Source organism: Etheostoma cragini, chromosome 6, assembly GCF_013103735.1.
Source record: "Etheostoma cragini isolate CJK2018 chromosome 6, CSU_Ecrag_1.0, whole genome shotgun sequence".
NCBI classification, from domain to species: Eukaryota; Metazoa; Chordata; class Actinopteri; order Perciformes; family Percidae; genus Etheostoma; species Etheostoma cragini.
The window spans coordinates 3913761-3934098 of NC_048412.1; the positions used below are offsets into that span (position 1 = coordinate 3913761).

At 41.8% G+C, this 20338-nt stretch overlaps 1 protein-coding gene across 2 annotated transcripts in view; it reads left to right on the forward strand.

Moving 5' to 3' along the window:
• Positions 1-20338, forward strand: part of LOC117946102 (vacuolar protein sorting-associated protein 13B-like) — a 335261-nt gene that overhangs the window by 87650 nt on the left and 227273 nt on the right. For both annotated transcript variants that reach the window (XM_034873955.1, XM_034873954.1), the window contains exons 18-19: positions 8479-8613; positions 9604-9783. In XM_034873955.1, the coding sequence (XP_034729846.1) occupies positions 8479-8613; positions 9604-9783 (315 nt within the window). The remainder of the gene's footprint in view (positions 1-8478; positions 8614-9603; positions 9784-20338) is intronic.

Below are 20338 nucleotides of genomic sequence, written 5' to 3' on the forward strand. Positions count from 1 at the left end.
TAAGTGTCTGTAATGGCTCTGTGTTATTGAAGGGGGAGGAAGTCTTACTCTGTCGCCTCTGTGGACTAATCCCTGATATGCTGTGCATTTAATGTTGTCTGGTCCAAGAACGTACCTTTTATCTTTGCGCTCTCCTTCTCAGCCTCCTTCTCAGCCTCCTTGGTGTTTCTCTCTTGCTCATACGGTAATGCAACTGTCAGTAGCATAGTCCTGGTGATGGGACTGAATGGGGGAGGTTGCACTCCGCTCAGTTTTCCACTGTTTTCCTGTGCAGATTTTGGCTGACATGGCCTTCTTCCTCACAACCTTAATGTCTCTCATCTATTAATCACGACAAGCCAGAGGAACATGCAGCTTTGCCCTGTCACATAATGGGCCCATACACTTAACACATGCATATTATTTTGATAGTCCTTTTTCATTGTTTCACAATGGAAGTGGAAGGGAAGGGCATGAGCCTTTTTTTGTGGTCTGTGGTAGTCACAAATGTCAGTACAGAGATGCAAAGCTTAATGAAAACCCTGAAATGTCTGTTTCAGCATGGCCTGGACCCTCACTTAAGTATCCATACTTCTTTGAAGAGGTAACTTATTGGTTTGAGAGAAATTTCTGCCTGTCTACTTGTCTGCTTCACGGATTGACATCAGGGCAGGAAAAAAAGCAGGAGGGAAAGGGAAGAGAGGGCTTTTTCAACCATACGCAACCTTATTTCTGACGTTAAAAACACATCGTGTCAGCATCAGAGAACTGATAAATAAATCTTGGATGGAACTTGAGACGGTTCTTGTCAATGAAAACTTCAGTGAGCTACAGACGGCCCTTGCTCCACTCCTGGAAGATTGTTATGGTGTTTTAAGTCAATCCAGACTCAGGCCTTTCTTTTGTCTTCCTGAAGCCCTCTGCTCTTTCTCTGTTGCTCACTTCAGTCCTGAGCGGATGAGTGAAGCCAGTGGAGTCGATGTACAATGGATATGTATATCTTTAATCAGATGGGAGGAACATAAAGGGCCTGAGGTTTTGCTCCGCCATTAAAATACATCTCAAATTATAATTTTTTACCAAACAGCATTGTACACACACACACACACACACAACCTTCCTCCCCCGTCGTAGTTGGTGACTTCAGACACTCATCAGGGGACATCAGGCTTGTCATTTCTCACCCGGATTTGTCATTCATCATTCCATTTTTTCACACCATCCTCTGGCTTCTGGCAAAATATGATATTTCAAAGAAATCAGAAGTCTACTGAGAGTGTGCCAAGGATTTTCTCTTCCCTGTTTGTTTGAATAGTAGCCCACTTTTCTGTCATGGGAAATAAAATTTGATTCCAGGCATGTTGGAGGACAAGGATGATCCCAATACAGGATCTGGAAGCTTGAGTTTCATGTCCGACTTTTTATTTTTGCCTTTCTTATATAAATCATTGATGGTTTCTCAAAGGCATCTTTCCACTTTACCCCAAATCCAGTACACCATTGGCACAATATAGTACCTACATTGGTAGTTGATTGCAAAGATCTATTATGCTCTTAAGTTTGTATTTGATTAGGGCAGTTGAGTTAGCTGGCCAAGCTTGGTTAGAGCAGAGATTCCGTCATTAGAGCTGGAACAGTTGACTCCCGACTCTCCCCTGTAGAGGATAAACTGAAATATAATCTGAAACCCCCTGCAGCCTTGGATTATAAAACGTTACCATAGTAAAGACTTGTAGACCCCTACAATGTGTCATCAGTAGCTAATGCATTCAACAGACCTAGGAAGCCTCTGCAGGAAAACCATCATCAGGAGCACCATTAAAAAAAAATTAAGGCCATTTAAGGGGAGACTTATTTAACACACAACTTGACTTTCATCCCATAATAATTAAGGGTGTGAAGACTCATAAGGGATACATTACATATAGCAGTGCATAATAAATAAGTAAAATAACTGTTAATTATGTAGCTTAATAACTGTCTAACAGTTATATCCCAAAGCAAAGAACATCCGTGAGGCATTAAACAATATGCACTAAAAGAGAATGGGCTTTAAAGATCCCATAGCAGACTGCTCTGAATGTTACTAAGCCCGAATCAATGACAGCCCCAAATAAATCTGTTTGTATTTATGTCATCTGGTAGTGTCTGCTGAGCTGGCTCCCTGCTGTGAGCCAACCGTCCCATCTAAGGGTAGTGACTAGTGCCGACTGAGCACATAGCTCCACGTCACAAGGCCATAAATCTCCACTGTAACTCTGATTGAAGTGCCTCAGCACCAAAACCCCAGTCACGTCTTGGCTACCACCACACACAGACACAGCCTCTGCAAATTTGATTTTAGTGGATTATTGATAAACAAGGACTCTCTGCTTAGTTTCTCTTTAATACTGTTCCATCAGGGAAGAGTAGAGAGGTTGGGAGAGCCTGAGAAAAGGAGCAAGTGTGAGTTGTAGAGTCACAGACAGCTTGTGAGTCAGAGAGGGACAGCAGTAATCCAGAGTTACGTTTCAGTGACGGAGGGGCTGGTTTAGCGTCATTAGCTGCGGCCTGTAGTTTCAACCATCTCTCTCATGGTGGAACCACACTGGCACTCCATCCTGGCCCCTACTTCAAAGACAGAATGCCCCTGTTTCTTGTGCTTACCAAATTTGTCAGGACAGCATTAGGCTTGGGATATGGGAGATTGAGAGGCAAGCCCTCTCATCAAGAACTGTGTTTTAATGGCCTATCTCACCACCGACTAATCATCTCCTTACAAGTGGCAATGTGGGAATCCATGTCACAGCACATTTCTCTATCACTCTTCGCTCATCTGTCTCTCCTTTTTTCTCTCATCTTTCTCACTTGCTCCATAAGTCTTTCACTCGGTTTTGCTGTGCACCCCTCTCCCACCCCCGCCCTGTCTCCCAAACCCCACTGCCTAGGCCCATTAGTGTTGTCCAAATTGCTTCCGCATGAATACTCCTTAATTGTGGTAATTCAGTGGCAGAGAAAACCAAGGTTTGAATGTGTGGAGAACATGTGTCACTGCTTTAGTGGTCAGACGGAAAGGCAGGCACCACCTGGAGGGGATGGTAATCATGGAAATTAGACCCCCAGCCTCCGCTACCACCAGCACTTACACCCCATCACTGTCTTAATACCTCGACTGTTATAGGCAGCCAGCACCACTTGCATACTACACTTGCTCTAGCTCTCTTACCTCTACCCAGTGTGCTGGAGGCTGCCTCGTGTGTGTGTGTGTGTGTGTGTGTGTGTGTGTGTGTGTGTGTGTGTGTGTGTGTGTGTGTGTGTGTGTGTGTGTGTGTGTGTGTGTGTGTGTGTGTGTGTGTGTGTGTGTGTGTGTGTGTGTGTGTGTGTGTGTGTTTGTGTGTGTGTGTGTGTGTTACGCCATTTTCTTTCTGTCCACCCAACTGCATTGTGAGGGTTCTTTACTTTAAGACCTTGCCTCTCTATATGTAAGTGTTGAAGAATTCACGGTTGCTGGAGTTTTTTTTTACAAGTTGGAATCACCCAAACTCTGGCCTTAGGGCTGTGTGTGAGTTTTGGTGGTTATTTAGTTATGGTAGTTATCACTGCTCATGTAAAGTTCCATTTACCTGAAATGTAAAACGCGTCTTCCTGTGTGCAAATGAAGTTTGCCCCTAAATACATATAAGCCAAGTCAAGTTTTTAAGACCACAAATTTTCTGTAAGTTCCATTATTAATTGACGGTAGGCTGAATTACTGTTTTTGTAAGTTGCTGGTAAAAAGTAGCAAAATAGATTTTTCTTCTATAAAAAATGTCACAAACGTTCATCACGACAGATTATAACCATGTAATGCGTTCCTAAAGCTATCTTTTATGTTTAAAAGTCTCTAATTTCATCATTTTCACTCTTTTGTTGGTAGTATCCGTCTTGTTTGCAGACTCGCTAAGCTGCTCTTTTCTCAGCTTTAACTGCAGGACAAACCACTACTGGTTTACCTTGTCTGTCTTCCTGTCCCTTTCTGTCTGCATGTGTCTGTATTTCTGCTGTGTGTCAGTACTGGGCAATGTGCCAGCAGACCTCCTGCTCCTACTTACTGCTTCTACTTCAGCCTTTCCTGACTTAGGAGAGACAGTTATTGTTTCTGCATCAGCACTTAATGGCTCAGCTGGCTGCTTTCGGTCTACCCGACTTGTCTATTCTACCTCTTTTTCTGTCAGCCCCCTAGTTGCTGTGGGCCCATTGCCAGACTTGGAGCTTTTAGTACTTTAGGTTCTCTTTCCTTCTCTGTCGGTCTTTGTCTGACTACTTACTCATTAGGCTTTAGCGATAGTGTACATCCTCTTGTCAGTTGATCGTTATCACATAAATAACTGATCCCTAATGCATTACTATGTGCCAGGGACCAGTTTTCCTAAAAGTAGGGGAAATCTTCACTCATGACATAACTATAATGTGACTGCATGAAGTAGAGGTGTAATAACTTTAATCATAACCCAGCTTTAATAGCTGTTTTAGCACACGCCATACTTTTGGTTGGTCAACCAATTCCGGATATTGTTAGTTCTGATGCCTTACCTCTAGTAATAGAGACAGTTTCAGGTTCGGCATCAGCTTTTAATGGGTCCTCTGGATGTTTTCTAAAGCTTAAGAACATTCATTAAACAACCTTTCATACAAAGAGGAAGACTTCTGCCTTTCCCTTTTTTATCTTTAAAAAAATTCAGTGTTCCCATATGAATGTCCTGGCTTATTTGCTTAAAGAAACCCAGTTTCCATAGCATTAGATATGGAAAGTGCTCATTCTTTCTGAGGTATTTTCACAAGTGTTTTGTGAATGTAAGCTAACACAAACACTGTCCTTCTTGTTATAAAATGTAGTTTTTCCTGCTCTAGCTTTATGGGCAGGCAACTTTCCCATACCATTCCTCAAAGTGGTGAGAGCAGGACATGTTGGAATGTGTAAAACATGGCAAATCTGCAGATGTCCTGCACACACACATACACACACACAGACATACTGAGACATGCGCACGCTAACTATTGAGGTATGCAGAAAGCAAAAAAGAAGTCTTCACATCCCGTACTCCCCCATCTGTGTGTGTGTGTGTGTGTGTGTGTGTTCCTTTTTTAATCTATTATTTCTTTCTTTCTTTTTCTTTCTATCCCTTAGTATTTCTTTACTGACTTTCCATCCCTCCATCCATTCATATTTTCCACACTCCCCTCAGCGTTCAGGATGACAAATCCAGCTGCCCACGGTTGCCCTCACAGTGTTTGATGGAGTGCCGTAGCCTCTGGCCCCTGGCTGTGTGTTTATGTACTTCTTGCACCTGCCCTTGCTTGAAGAGTAACAGCACCACACACATTCACTTTCTCATTTACTCACGGAAACACAGAAACACACACATGTCTGGCTGTAATACACACACTAATGCGTCTCTACATAAACCAAACTGAATACCAATGTTTCGTCGACAAATTACCAACCCCTTTGTTTTTACTCTTTCTCCTCTTCCTGTGTACCCCGCTTTTTATAGTTGAACAGCTGGACAAAACATTGTCCATAGCCCCCCTCCCCCACGCAGCACCCACCACCCCAGCAGGTGCACCGTGCCCTTTAGGACATCTACGGGGGCACCGTGTGATAGTGATACCCGTAGTTCCATTTTTCAAAGAGTAAATAGAGTAGGGGGAATGGACCCTGTTGTGTTCCAGATTGGCTTGCACTTTTAACATCTTCATCTTTTACTAAAAGAATGATGGTCAGTCCGCATGGAGGCCTACTCATCACTATTTTAAACATTTTTCCTTCAGTACGGTTTCGAAAAAGGCCAAATGGTCACTGGATCTGGATATCCATTTTCTACGATGTCTTGTTCTTTCGGGGTAGATTGGTCATATTTTTTTAGGTTCACCGAGACACACTCAATAGTATAGCCAAATGTCTGGTGCTTTTATGGCAATTCTATGAATGCTATATTGTTTCCAGAAAGGGGATCCTAGCTTTATGTAGTGCCTATGTCATTCTCTATCTTTCCCTCTGGTACTGGATCACATGAAATAATGTGTGTGCATATGAGTGTATATATATGTGTGCATATAGATGCTTGCACATACTGGACATGCTTTGCTTAAAATGAAAAATATTGTATCTCATCTCTGTTCTCTAGTTTCTAATGAAAAATCTTTTTTATTTGGTAATATAAGACATTGACTAAACTTACCATTGAGGACATTTTTTTTGGAATATCTAAAACACTGCTTTAACTGTTTTCTGAAACAATATGCTATATCATGGGCGTGTTTTGGACAAAAACAAGTTCATCCTTGTGGTCTTAATTCTTTAACAGACAGACAGAACCTGCTAATCATTTTGACATAGTGTTATTTATTTACAGTAATTATACAAGGCAAATGTAGGCTTTTACCAGTTACTTAAGGAATACATTGGTATTTCTGCATGCAAAGACAGTGTAAAAGTATAGCTATCTTTGTTAGAATTTGGCCCCAAGGTTAATGCATTGATTGCTTGTTTGGCTTCTGGGATGACATAATTCACATATACAGTACCAGGTGTACACTTTATATAGAACGTATTTCCTAAAGACAGGAAGCTGATACAGAATTAAGTAACTACAGCTACAGAGGGACACACTGCACTGCTCTGTTTGACCTGCAACTATATTAAGTGGCAGACAGGGAGACAGAGGGAGGGTTATTAACATCCACATCTTCCATCTGGGCTCGATGGAGGGCCTCTCAGACAGCAGGTGAAGAGGTTGCTGGGTAATTTGTCTTGCGAGAGGGAGAGGAGGGAAGTCGGTGGTTAGGGATTTTTGTTGCAATTGCCAGTAATTCTCTTGGTTAAATGGGCTGTTTGCGTATATGTGTCTACTTGAATCTGCTGTATCCACACTGCCTGCTGTTTTACTTTAAAACTACCTGAGCTGTTAGTTGATTGAGATTAGCAACGGCAAACAAATAGCATATGCAAGTTTTGGTGTAAAACAGTACCAAAGTTATCTTTGTTTATGCATTTGTGAGTCATTTTCATGACATTTGTCAATTTTATACCAAGCTTTTGAGTATCTCTTTGCTGTTTGTTCGGCCTTCGTGACCTTTTGATCTTAGAGTCACTGGGCCACCATTGTACTGAAAGTGCTGTGGACTCTTGGAGGAAATGAATTGCTGTCACTGTAAGGGGGGATTATTCTGAGAAGACGAGCCTTATTGGAACAGGTGATGTAAGAAATTAATGTGACTCCCTCAGACAGTTCCAGCTCACTGGAAGAATGTAGCATGTGATGATGGATCCTCCTCTCCTCTCTCAACAGGCAGTTTGGCACAGAACTCCATAAACTCTACAGTATCTTTTAGCCATCCAGCTATTTCTCCCATATCCTCTGGTTAAGTGTTTGAAATAGCCTCTCACCATAGAAATAACATTGACATATCATAATGGCGAGTATGTAATCCCCCCAACTCCTTCCCACAGTGCAGACAGTTTCATTTTGGAAAGATGGCAGACGGAAGGTTCTTCCACACTATGCTTTCATTAAGAGAAATAATCATAGAGTGAGGAGCACTTGAGGCTCCTGTGAGGTAATGCTAGTGTTAGGTGAGTTGTAGTTGACACTAAGCTGAATACTGGCGAGACTGTATTGGATATTATTTTGGAAAGATGTATCCTTTATGTTACTCATGCTCCTAATAGTCCCGGTTATTTAACTTAAAATGTTCAAGTCATTTAACTCAGTAGATTTGATGGGAACTTGTAACACATTTAGATCAAGCACTTGACAATTTAAGGGTTTTTATCTCTTTTAACATCCTTCCCTGGGCACGTTTTAAAAACAATATGTTGGGACTTTGCTGTACTGTATCCAAAAGCCCATCAGTATACTGTAAATGTTTTCACAGGAAGCTTTCTAAATCCAGAGGGATACAAATAAAATGTACACCTTGTACATTTTCAGGCCCTGTCAGCTTGTACTTAGAGATAAATATACAGAAATAAAACATTAAATAACAAAAAATAGAAAATGGACTGGGGACTGGCATAGATTGTAACGAAACCAAAAATCCATGTGCTGATAAAGGCGTCATACATACATTTCATACATCATTCATGATAGTAAAATGTGTTATTTACGATGTAGCTTTGGGAGACTATTCACTTATGTTTTATCTAACTTTTAAAGCTTACTAGAATATATAAATGTGTTTTTTTTTCACATATGTCTCATGGTATGGAGACACACCAACAGGTTAACCATGGAAACAGAGGGCACCACTAGTATCCCTGCCAGAGTTTAGATAAACGCAACACACTCCACCTGGTGTTGGTGATATCTGTGTTTAACAGCACCTGGTTTCTCAAATCTTCGGGAGAGACAGAGAGGGAAGGAAAGGGGTCAAGACCAATTAAAGGCCAATCAAGTATTTAACAAAGCCACGGCTGCGGTGTTTAAACCTGCCCGGACTGCACTTCATTTTCACTATTTTTTTTTTGTTTTTTATTAGGTGTGAAGTCTCCGGGCCCGTCACCGACTCTCGAGGGCTCGGTCCAAAACCTGGAGCTGAAGTTTTGCAGTCGTGCGACGGTGAAATGCGCTTCAGGAACCGTGGGAGCTGTAAAAGTGTGCGCCAGGACCCCAGGTGTGTGCAGCTGTGCCCTGTTAAAACTTTACTGCCTGTGTAGGAGGGAGAGAGTGAGAGCGACCAGACTCTTCTTTTACTTTCCTTAACTCGTACTTATACACACTTCACTCTGTCTCTCTCTTGCTCAATCTTTATCTTGATTTCTTTCCAGCTTTGTGATTCAGTTGCTGTTTTTCTCCTGGGGTGCTTTCATTGAGCCCTAGCCATGTCTTTGATGGCAAGGATGTTGTTGGACCTAGTGTCATAGCACAAAGTTCATCAGGTCAAACTGCACACATGATGTCAGGCAGATTATAAAATCTATTGCAGCTGTCATTATAGAAGTTCAAAATTACAGGGGACGCATAAAATAATGTACACGTTTGGAAATAAATAAATAAATCCCCACTGCAAACATGGCTACAAAGGTGAGTAGTAATGTTAATGTCAACTACCAGTTTACTGTCCATGTCACTGTCCATCATATTCCGGTTGTTCAGTTTTACCTTGTGATGGCTGTTCCTTTTGTCATATTTTATTATGATTTTCAGGACTGTTTCTGCAACACTAATAATTGTTTTGTCAGCATTTTTTTCCCTTAGATTTAACCCGCCCCTTGACATGGATGGTGTCTTTTGATTGTCTCATGTTGTTTTGAATGCCCAAACTGTTGATTGACTGACCTCTTTACTTGCTGAAAAATGCTGGAATTCATGTCAACAGTAAATTTTTATTATTAAAAACCTTCAGGCATATATAGTGTATTATTTTGTCTCCTCCCTAAGAAGCTAAACACAGCTTTTTTATGGCAACTTATACACATTCACAGTCAGAAAAAGTGTATTCCATGGAGCATTCACAGCAAGACTCCTGCTTTTATAATTTTTGTATTCTCTTGGACACATTTGATAAAAAAAAAAACTTTCTGTAAAAATGACTAGTTTTCAATGATTTTAGTCACTGGGGAATTTGTAATATATTAAAAAGCCTTCAACTCTTGTCTCTTAGGTTCAGGAGAGGGGGTTAAGGAAAAGCTGGTTCCTCTGATTCAGGGCCCATCTGACACCAAAGAACTCCATACCAGCCGCTGGCTGAATGAGATACGCAAGCCTGAATCCTTGCTGGCTCCTGACCTGTTGGCATTTTCTGTTCAGGTCCCTCAGCAAGGAGATGATTGCCGAAACTCAGGTAGACGCTTTTGTTGCAAGTGCATGCATAACTCCTCTCCTCTCCTCTCTTTTCTTTTTCTCTCCTTACAGTCCCCCCTCTCCTCATGCATTACAGTGCCTCCTCTACTCTCTCTTTCACAAATCACCATTCCTTGTTGATACACCAGTTTTTTTTAGCTCATTTTCCGGTCGCGGTTGTGGTGTGTGTACTTGTGACAGGCACTGGTAGTCCATATTCCATCTCAATTATTGGTGATCTAATGCAAGAGTCTCTGTTTGTTTAGGTAGTCATATTTTCCTCCCTCCTATAATGTCACGCAATGCCCCCTTTCAGTTATTTGTGTAGTAAAGCCGATAAGTGTTTTCCACTCCAGTATCCTTGAAGCAGGGTTGGCAACTCGGCATCTCTTTAGCATGAGTTCTCTAAACAGCAGTTAGTCTTCGTCGGCGCAGGGCTGAGCTGGCTAGAAACAGCTTACCACTCAAGGATTGCTGTTGAAGGCTGCACTGATGTCAGGTTGCAGTTTTTGATTGCATCCTTAGACCACAGATTATACTTCTGGTGTCTGTGCGAGAGTGTGTGGGTGTATGCATGTGTTAAGAGGGAGGGTGTGGGATTATTTAGTAGCCCTTCCAAAACTGTAATTCAGATTGGAAAGCGCTGCGGCGCTTTACATAGTGCGTTGGATATTAAATGACTACAACATAGTGCTTCTCATGTATCTATAGCAGTAGCCAGGTACTGTTTATCTGCATACAGTATAGTCCCCGGTGTTATTTTAAGCAAAAATGGCTCCCGTAGTGGTTTCTTCTGTGAATAAGGCCATGAATATCAGTATGTCATCACTAACCTTTACTCCCCACCTGCATATGCAAGTACTTCTTCTATTGGGCAGCTCTTTTGGGTTCCCATGGAAGAATGATACTTTTGGAAGTAGATGCACTTGACATTCTTTTCTATGTCATGGCCTGCAATTGCTCCCAAGTCTCAAAAAATCCCTCAAAAGGTGATTCTCTCAAAGTGCACCCTGGGCTGTTATCCCACAACCCCCTCCCACCTAACAGTAGATACAGAAGAAGCGAGGGTGACAATGTAAAACAATACACCTCCAGTATTTGTTTTCAGAGTTGTCTTCAGAGTCACAACTGTACATCACTTTTAATACAGGGCTGTAGAGATTCATCGTGTGGCCTTGACTTACGTAAACCTCCAAACCTGAATCATATCAGGCCCCTGGGCCTTAAACATGTCAGCGCTGAGATGGAGCTGGTCTCCGGTGGTTTCAGACTGTGAGGAGAAGATACAGCTGGTGCTTAGAGTGAAGTGAAGTAAGACGATAAGTACGATTTAGAGACAATGGATTTGGGAGGTCACCCCTAACCAAAAATTCCTTTTCCATTGCTTTTTGAATGTCACCCAGTCAATCACTGTCCCATTGCTAGTGAACAGAGTGCGAAAACACTGCTATAAATTGAAAATGTGAGGCAGGGAAAAGCTTCCATTTCATAGGCAACTCATTGTTTGATAAATGTGAGGACAGTCATTGAATAAATTTTCTGCAAGTTGCAATGACACAAGAGTAGATTTTAAAAGCAATGTTGTATTTCTGACAAGCGGTTGTTTCGCCCTTTACAGCCTCAGAGACATAGATAGATGTTTTAAGGAACTCTGGTCAATTCTATTTAGTGTACAGCCTCAGACTATTACTTTGATTTAGAGAGCATATTATTTCAGCAAAGCAATGGCTCATAAAGACATACATATTTTTGAATATTAAAACCTGATCTGAACACAAACCAGAAGACCAAAAGGAAGCAAAAAGAGGGGGAGAGAGAAAGAAGATGAAGGTGAAAGGGAGGCGGGGGGCTGACTCCCAGAAGCACTGGATATATCTCCAGCAGATGTGGAACAGTGGAGGCCTGCACTCCTTCTTATCACTGCCTCAATACTCTTTTTTTCTTCTTCTTTTTTTCCCACTCTTCTGTGTTAGATGTTCTTTGTTTCTTGCTCGCTTTCTTTTTCACTCTGCAGTCTACATCTCTTGTTTTTGTCTCTTAACCTTTTTTGTTTTTTAAAACTCAAACCTAGAATACTTTGCTTTCTGTCTCTCCCTCATTGTAATCTTCTTGCTTTCATCTCTGTTTCTCCCTTTGTTTCTCCCTAATTTTTTCTTAGAGGTCAATAATTTCTCATGGCTGGTGGTTTTTCAAAAGAACCATCCTTAGTGAATGAAAAGTATTTGAACACACACACACACACACACACACACACACACACACACACACTAAGTATAATACCTATGTATTCTTACCATCCAACCTGGGAGGATTGCTGGAGCAGTACATGTTTCTGCCAGAAATCTGTGTTTTATCTACAATTTACCTGTTAATACAGTCAGAGCAGAGACCGCAACATGGCTTGACAGTAACAATTCCACCAGACTGGAACATTTCTCTCTCTCTCTCTCTCTCTCTCTCTCTCTCTCTCTCTCTCTCTCTGTGCATGCATGTGGGTGTTGTGTCAATCTGTTGAAGGAAGAGCGTTTGCATAGTTAGTGTGTGTGTGTGCACAGGCATTTTTTGTGTCTACTTGTAGGTCTGTGTTTTGTATGGTGGTCAGGCTTACATCAAAGCTTTCGGTCAGTCCACATGTCCCATGTCCCCGCTGTCATCCAGAGGGTGACTGGGAGCCTGTTAGAGCAGTGCTAATGGAATGATCGATGCAACGCCTCATTCAGCCAGAGATGAAAGGTGGAGTAGCACCACTCTAAATGGGCTGCACCCTTTGCTCCCATAGGACAGACTCAGGGGCTCAACGTTTTGTGATCATGACATTTCTGAATTGTTTGAGCACTTGGCCTTGGCATCAAACACATTTTATTCATCCCATGTGGCTCTGTTGATTCCATTTAGCAAATTCTTAAAGCGTGATCATTATACATCTAGCGTAGGACTGGGGAAGGGGAGTAAGAGAAAAGCTTACTCCTTACACCATAGACATGCCGAAAACATTAAGATATAATGAGCCCCAATCAACTTTTATATTCTATTTTTCATTTAATTAGTTGCTTCTGGGTTTTGAAGGGATGCATAGCAGTGCTGTGGGATCTGTTCACCCAATTCCCAAAGCATAATATTTATTTAAGGAAGGGGGAGCTTGTTGGTAATTGTCATAGAGCCACCAATGCGTAGTCACTTGAACATATATACTCACAGGAAATGGTGCTTCCACATTTATTTTCATGTTTCGGTGTGTGTGATTGACTGCAGCTGATTTTAAGACCAGAACCTTGCCTTCAGTGGTTCCCCACCGGTCATGTATGTGTGATCTCTGTGTTGTCTCATTTCTTAGAGGATGTGACAGGCTCTGGAAATTGCCAGCACTTTTCTTATGGATGCTTTAATTCATCCCTGAAGCCATTTCCTCTATGTCTTACATTTTCCCTTTTTTAGAGCTCAGAAAGGCCCAAATCTCTAAGGTCACTTCTGATAAAAATATATTTGGTCTAAGAGATTAAATTCCTTACCGAAGGCCAATCACAAAAAGGTCTCCACTCAAGTCTACAGCACTCTTGTCTTGACCTCTTTCTATGACACAATTGTCATTTAGAAAAAAAACTCAAAGCATGCGGGGGAATGTTTATTTTTGATGCATTATAGTTTATATAAAAGAATTCGTACTCTAGCATTTTAACTGCAGCTTTTCCCGGTTCATTTCACCAAGGAGATACGTTGCTTTCAATTATGGCCAGTGACATCTGTTTTCTGTCTAATTGTTTACCAGTGAAAACGAAATTCCAATTTACTTAGAAAATAAATTGATTGGGTTGGTGGCTTAGAGTGGCGGTTAGAGCGAGTCCCTTTACACTTGTAGAACTTCTGCAGATCCAGATAAATGTGTTTTCATTTAACAGAGTTGAGGTTGGAACATTCTAATAAATTAAACACAATTAAAGACGTGAGTTTTAACGCAGAAGAACTAAGCAATTATGCTTTGAAATGTCCTCTCTTATAGATCCTAAGGCGAATAGTAATTTCATATCTTGCCTTTAACCCTTTGCATTACAAGCTGACAGTCCTAGAAGATTTCTTCTAATTGAGCAGTTGTTCCAGATATACCCAGCATTGATACGTTAGCAAAGTATTCTTTTTCTCTCCTTTTACATAGATCTAACATGGCACAATGAATAATGAGAAATCAATGCCATTATTAAATAACATCAAAAAGGTAAATAAGGGATGGATCAAAAAAATAAAAGAAAGCGAGGCAGCTATAGGAAGAGCCAGACTTGTGGAGCTGAGTGGGTGAGGTAGTTGCTTTTGAGTCACAGCAGGCAGCAATCCAGGTTGGCAGGCTAGATCAGAAGGGCACAGGTTAGTCTTCCACATGGGCTCAGCTGAGAGCCAGGGACATGTCTTCCTTCACTAGCACACACTGGGACTGATGCCTATATTTTTTGACTGGTATTAGATCTATATATTATTCGTGAATTTAATCAGAGTAGAGCAGTAGGACCAGAAATCCTTGGCCATGTCATTCAGAATGATCTCCAGTGCTACAGTAAGCGTAAATTATCACTACTTCTAATAAAGCAGCTTGATCATCCCGGACAGTGGCTGGCTGACTCTCATCCTTGGCTTGGTCTTGGGCCTGTCACTGCTGATGGATGGGAAAGACTAAGGGGTGGACTTGGACGGGGCCAGTGTGAGGGAGTACAGGGTAGAGGGCATGTGAGGAGCTGGGGTTTATGCTGAACCTTAGGGCGAGCAGCAGCCTGCAGGTGTTGTCCCCCCCCCACACACACACACACACACACACACACACACACCCACCCCCACCCCCAGTACCAGAGGAGGAGGGAGAAACGGGTCGGGTGGGCTTTATGATCACAGAGAAGACAAAAAGTGAGAGAGAGAGTGAGGGATAGCATGTGTTTTCCCCAGACACGCCAGCAGCTGTGAGACAATGATTTATGCTTTTCTCAGAACTCTGGGATCTCAAAATGTTACATTTAATCAAGCGCACTGAGAGCAGAGCAAATGTTAAAGATGTTCCCTATAAAGCCCTCCAGTTTTGATCTCTTTACCATACCATGGGAGCTGTGGGAATAGGGGAACAAAGTGATCTTTAATCTTAATTTATACATATTGGAGGGAATTATGAAAGCTACATGAAATTAATCCTTTGAGAATTCCCCGGGCGCGGTAATACTAAACATATTTAGTTCCCTAATAGATATTAAAGCTGTTCTCTCTTCAATTACTGTTCATATTAGAAAGATGGAAAGAAGAAAATGTCTGAGAGAGTTTGAGGTTTTATCCAAACTTAACTTCACTCTTTAACACTGAACTACTTTGTTTACAGTGTAACAAATTTAATCTCCAATTTTTAAAGAAAACAAAACATGTTCTTAGAAATTAGATAGCAAAACATATGCTTGATTTCTATTGATCTATCTATCTATCAATCGTTCGTGACTTTGCTTCATGACTTGGACGCAAGTTGTTTTCAGTGTATATTCCACGCGACCAGGGTCGCTAACAAACTGTATTATACGCATCGCACTTGGGTTTTAACCCGGGTCGTAACTTAATCGTCTCTAGCAGGGACCAACCCGTGTTAACTGGCTTGGTTTGAATTAACAACAGAAGGGTTGAACAAAGGTCAGATTGCCCTGGTCACTGGTGTAAAAAAGGTATTTCGAAAGGTCTGCAGCATCTATATTTCATATTTCAGTTTAGAGTTGACAGAAATATATTGGTCCTCTTCGATTGCTCCTTTGTGGACAGCATTTTAACTTTCTTGCGTGCGCGCGTGTCCCTGTGTCCGTCCTAAGAGACCTGTCCGCAGCAGTCAGAAACAGGTGGGATCTTACAGTACTCCCAGCCTTTGCACCCAAAGACTAATGAGAACAGGTGGGAATGAAGCGTCACCTGACTTTGATCTGACCATTTCACACAAACACACATGCGTGCAGTACGCTCACTGTTCGTCAAACTCACTGTGACACACACTTAGAAACATTTGCCACCCATGATCTCTTTGCCTCCTCTCTGAAACCGTAGCCGTTGTATGGCGTTGCACTGACACCGTAGATGGGGTGTGAATTTTGGGATCTCCCTTGGTAGCCTCCTCCATTGCAATCTTTCAAAGGCCTGTCGTACTTTCATATGTCCATCTATCATGCTCTTTTTCCCTCTTTTGCATGTGTTCACTCACTCCATTGAGTGTTAAATCAACAGTCGGGCTTTGTCTAAGGCAGCAGCTTGATGGCTTTAAGCTGCTGCCCTGAACTTTTTTGTAGCCGAAAGACCTACAGACAAAATCATACTAAAATTACATTAATTTTAATGTAGGAGGCAATTTCTTTAGCTAGTCTTGCAGGTAATGTGACCAGCTTTGTAGCGGTTTGGAACTGACCAAAATTTATTTCCAAATGATGTTGAACAATTGAGAGACAAATACTTAATTAAAGGGGTGATTGGGAAATTAAAATGTATATATTGTACAGATGCTCCAGGTTTTGCAGCATGCAGATTAAAATGGGTCCATACTCAATATCAGACTTAATTCAGGTGCATGAAACTAGCCCGTAAGAGTTTTTACATGTGTTTATTTGTTTAAGTACCTCGTACCTTCCTCAACAATCTGTTTAATCTTCAAGGCAGCCGCTCTCATCATGTCTCGTCAGTCAGTGTGTGTGAAGCAGAGCAGGTAATGTGGAGATTAGACCCGAGGGAACCCACTCAGAGCTGGCTATTGAGGTCAATCACGTCCCATTACTGGAGCTGTTCATCTGTGAAGTGTTGGGCTACTTAGGCCACTCTCACAGTGCTTAAAGCCTAGCTGGAGTGTGAGGGTGAGGGACTGGGGGCAGAGATCGGGTAGAGGGGGATAAGGGCCAGAAATGTGGTAGGGTTGGAGTGTGACTTGAGCTAAAGCCTTCCATACAGGCTAGTTTCCATCTTTTACATAATATCACAGCTTTCATGCAGCCATTTGGACATTTTTACATCCTTTCTGAAAATGATTCAGTGTATTTATTAATTGGTTTGTGCTTCAACCGGAGAATTAATGAAAGCAAACAGCACTTTTATGATTACTGTGGGGAAGTTGGTCATAGCAACAGTAAAGTACAGTAATAACAGTAATAAAATACACCAAACAGAAAATGGAATATAATTGGCAAATTGGGAAGTCAGGAAGTGTCAAACATAACTAAGCCAACGCTACAAAAAAGGCCGTAATAAAAAATGTAAACATTAATCAATTAAATAAAGCATTGAAGCAATTCTCCATCTTAGGACAGGCCTGAAGCTGCAGAAACCCAGGAACAAAAGCTAACAGCTTAGGGGAACACAGTGGTCAAACTACTTTCTGGTGTTAGCTGTTAATACAAGGCATCATGGTGGTTTGTAAGTGAATCAGATTGTGATGAAGATTTAGCCTTTGGGTGTGAAGAGAGGTCATTCTGGGTCATTGCTGTTTTACTGCTAAAAGTTGTCATCAAGGTAGGGCAGGGTCAGAGGAAAAGTTTGTCACATTTGGTTTGCAATAATAGAATACATTTTAAGATGCCATGCATGTGTCAAAGGTTTGCCATCCACATTCAAATACCAAAACAACTGGAAAAAAGGAGAGATGGACCACTTGCGTATGCACACGGATGACCTTTTATGTCAAAATGGGTGCACTTTGATGGTTGGCCGCAGAGCTTATCTTATTTAAAGTTGAGTTTCTTTGTTATACTCAAACACCTGAAGTAATTTAATTTCTACACCTTTCCCTTTTTTCTCTCTTTTTCTTTCTCTTTGTGGGGATGGGTGAGATACTTGCCCTTGGTTACTCAGCAGCTGGAAAATGGTCATCTAGCTTGTCAGCTACTGGGCGTAATGTAATTCCCAGGGCACCGTGATTCATTTCCAACTAAGGTGCAATTCCTTTTTAACATTTGTCAGTGAGACATTCAGTGAGGAGCCTAACACAAGTCCCCCCCAGTTCTATACACTCCCATCATTTCAAATTCCCATGTGACTGTAGAGTTATTACAATGAGTAATTTCAAGGAGAGAGAGAGAGAGAGAGAGAGAGAGAGAGAGAGAGAGAGAGAGAGAGAGAGAGAGAGAGAGAGAGAGAGAGAGAGAGAGAGAGAGAGAGAGAGAGAGAGAGAGAGAGAGAGAGAGAGAGAGAGAGAGAGAGAGAGAGAGAGATTTCCCCAAACTCGAAGTACTTTGCCAGCTGTCTCCTTTTAAGTTTTTCATTCATCATTAGTTAGTAAAGAACAAGCGAGGGAAAGGTAATCAGTGTTGTTTTCACTGGTTCGAATTCAGAAATAGATACACACTGTAGTGTATGTTGGAAATGTAATGTAAATGGGTGAGGGCATGCTGACTGTTTGCTAACAGGGCTCGAAATACCCTTGAAAATACATAGTAAAATTTGAGCTGCGCACGTAATTCTCAGCTCTACATGCACCGGTGCGCGTAACTTGGTACAGAAAATATGTTGTGCAAGGCTGCTTACTCTAACTTCTATTTGTGCTGTCACGGTACCAGTACTTGGAACGGCCATAATGAAGAGGACTTGCATTACAGCAATATTTTCTGTACATTTCTTGACGAAATCAAAGGTCAAAGTCATTAAAATTACATTTCTCATTTTCTTATGGAGATTTTTTTAATACTCTCTGGTGAACATGAGGAAGAAAAAAAATCCATAAAGAAAATGTCACAGTGGTTCATGTTGGATTTCTTTCGATTGGATCCGACCGCAACCGTGGCAGAAGTGCCAAAAAAGGAGGACAAATAAACCAAACGGTGCATCAAAAATGTTTTGGTGCATGTCATTTTAAAAGTAACATGCACCAGCACCTTGTGCAAATAAAAATGTATTTAGAGCCCCGGTTGAAATGGACAGCGGTAATCCCACGTTCACTGTGTAGCATACAGGTTGTTTACACTCCATCCCGTTCTGGGCTGAGTTGCAGGGGTGAAGGAGGTCAATTTAGTTAACCTTATCTAATTGAATGTTGTCACTTGATCAAAGGTCGCCACATTCCACACTGCCGGATCAAACATCACACAGAACAATCAAAACAATTGGCTTCCCCGGATCACCTAATCAGGGGCTTGGGTTCTTTTTCTCACAAATTAGAGGGGATAATGTCCAGACTGACTGCACAGGGCCAGAACATTGTCTTTAGTTATAGACATTTAATTAGTTTAGTTACATTGAGATGTACTGCTACATACTCTGTATTGTGACAAGTTTCAAACTGTCAAAATATACTTAATGCACTTTTATGCGTTCTAGGTTTTGTTTGCCTTGAAATAACCCTATTTGACATAAAATGATTTGGAACCTCTTTTACTTTTTTTGTCACTGATAATCTCTTTTGATGCTTCATGATAAACTGTACAGATGTGCTGATGTGATTGTGGTTTAGCCATTGCCCTGCGATAGAGTATTTCCCTATCTGATGCCTTCCCATCTTTGCTGACAGAGACAAATATTAATTTGTGGTGGCTCCCTGTTCATCACTCCACTCAGTTTATCACTGTCACTTTCTGTCTGTGAGCCATGCTTCTGTATCTCATCTCTCATTATTGCTGTTCCAACTACAGTATGAGTGAGATCAACCACCACCTCCACACATTATTAGAGGTTGGTTACTGATTCATACTCTGCCAGTCCTAAAGTCACATACAGGCTAACCAGAGTTCACACAGATGCCGAATTGGCAGTATTGAAGCAAGTTGGCTGGAGTTCTGTGCCAGTAGCCAAACCAATATGTGTCTCGCCGCTTGAGTGCCCATCAGAAAACACGCGGTGGGCGTGGGAAGGGGATGAGAGCCCATTAGCTTCTTCACAGCTCAGCTGCCGCAGTGTGCCGCCTCCCTCGGACCATGCCCTCTTCTCATCTCTTCACCCATTCCCCCTACGCTCCTCCACTTTCACTCCCCTCCTGTTCCGCGCTCTACACACATTTTCCCAGGCTGCACCGTTGCCCAAATCAGTCTGCGTGCACACAGTGGGCAAAGGTTTACCGCACAGAACTGCAGCAGCACTAGCTCTTCAAAAGAAAAAAAGGGGAAATATTAAAGTTAGTGGGCTAAGTACAGTCCCACATAAAGCAGCGGTGGTGAGGAGGAAAAAGAGGTTGAGGGGAAAGAGGAGTTGAATTGCGACGTAGGGCTGAGACATAGTAAGAGCTTATTTTCTTGGAAATTTCTTTTGATTCTGATGTGGGTATCATTACTGGAGCACTGTGTTAAGATGTAATTAATTAAGCTAATTAAGTTAATGGTGGTTATGGGGTTGTGGTGTAGGTTTGGGCCGGATGGTAGAGGCGGCGAGAGAGATTTCTCACAATTCTCACAGATTAAAAAAGGCAAAGTAATTAACAGAATCAGCCGGTAGGAACCAGGTGGGCGGGGGGGAGTGGAGGGGTTCCGTGAGGCTCAGTCAAGAATGGAATGTGACACAACCCACACTAATGTTGAATTCTCGCATCTAACTGGCTTACTGTTACACGCTGTCATTCACACACACACACACACACACACACACACACA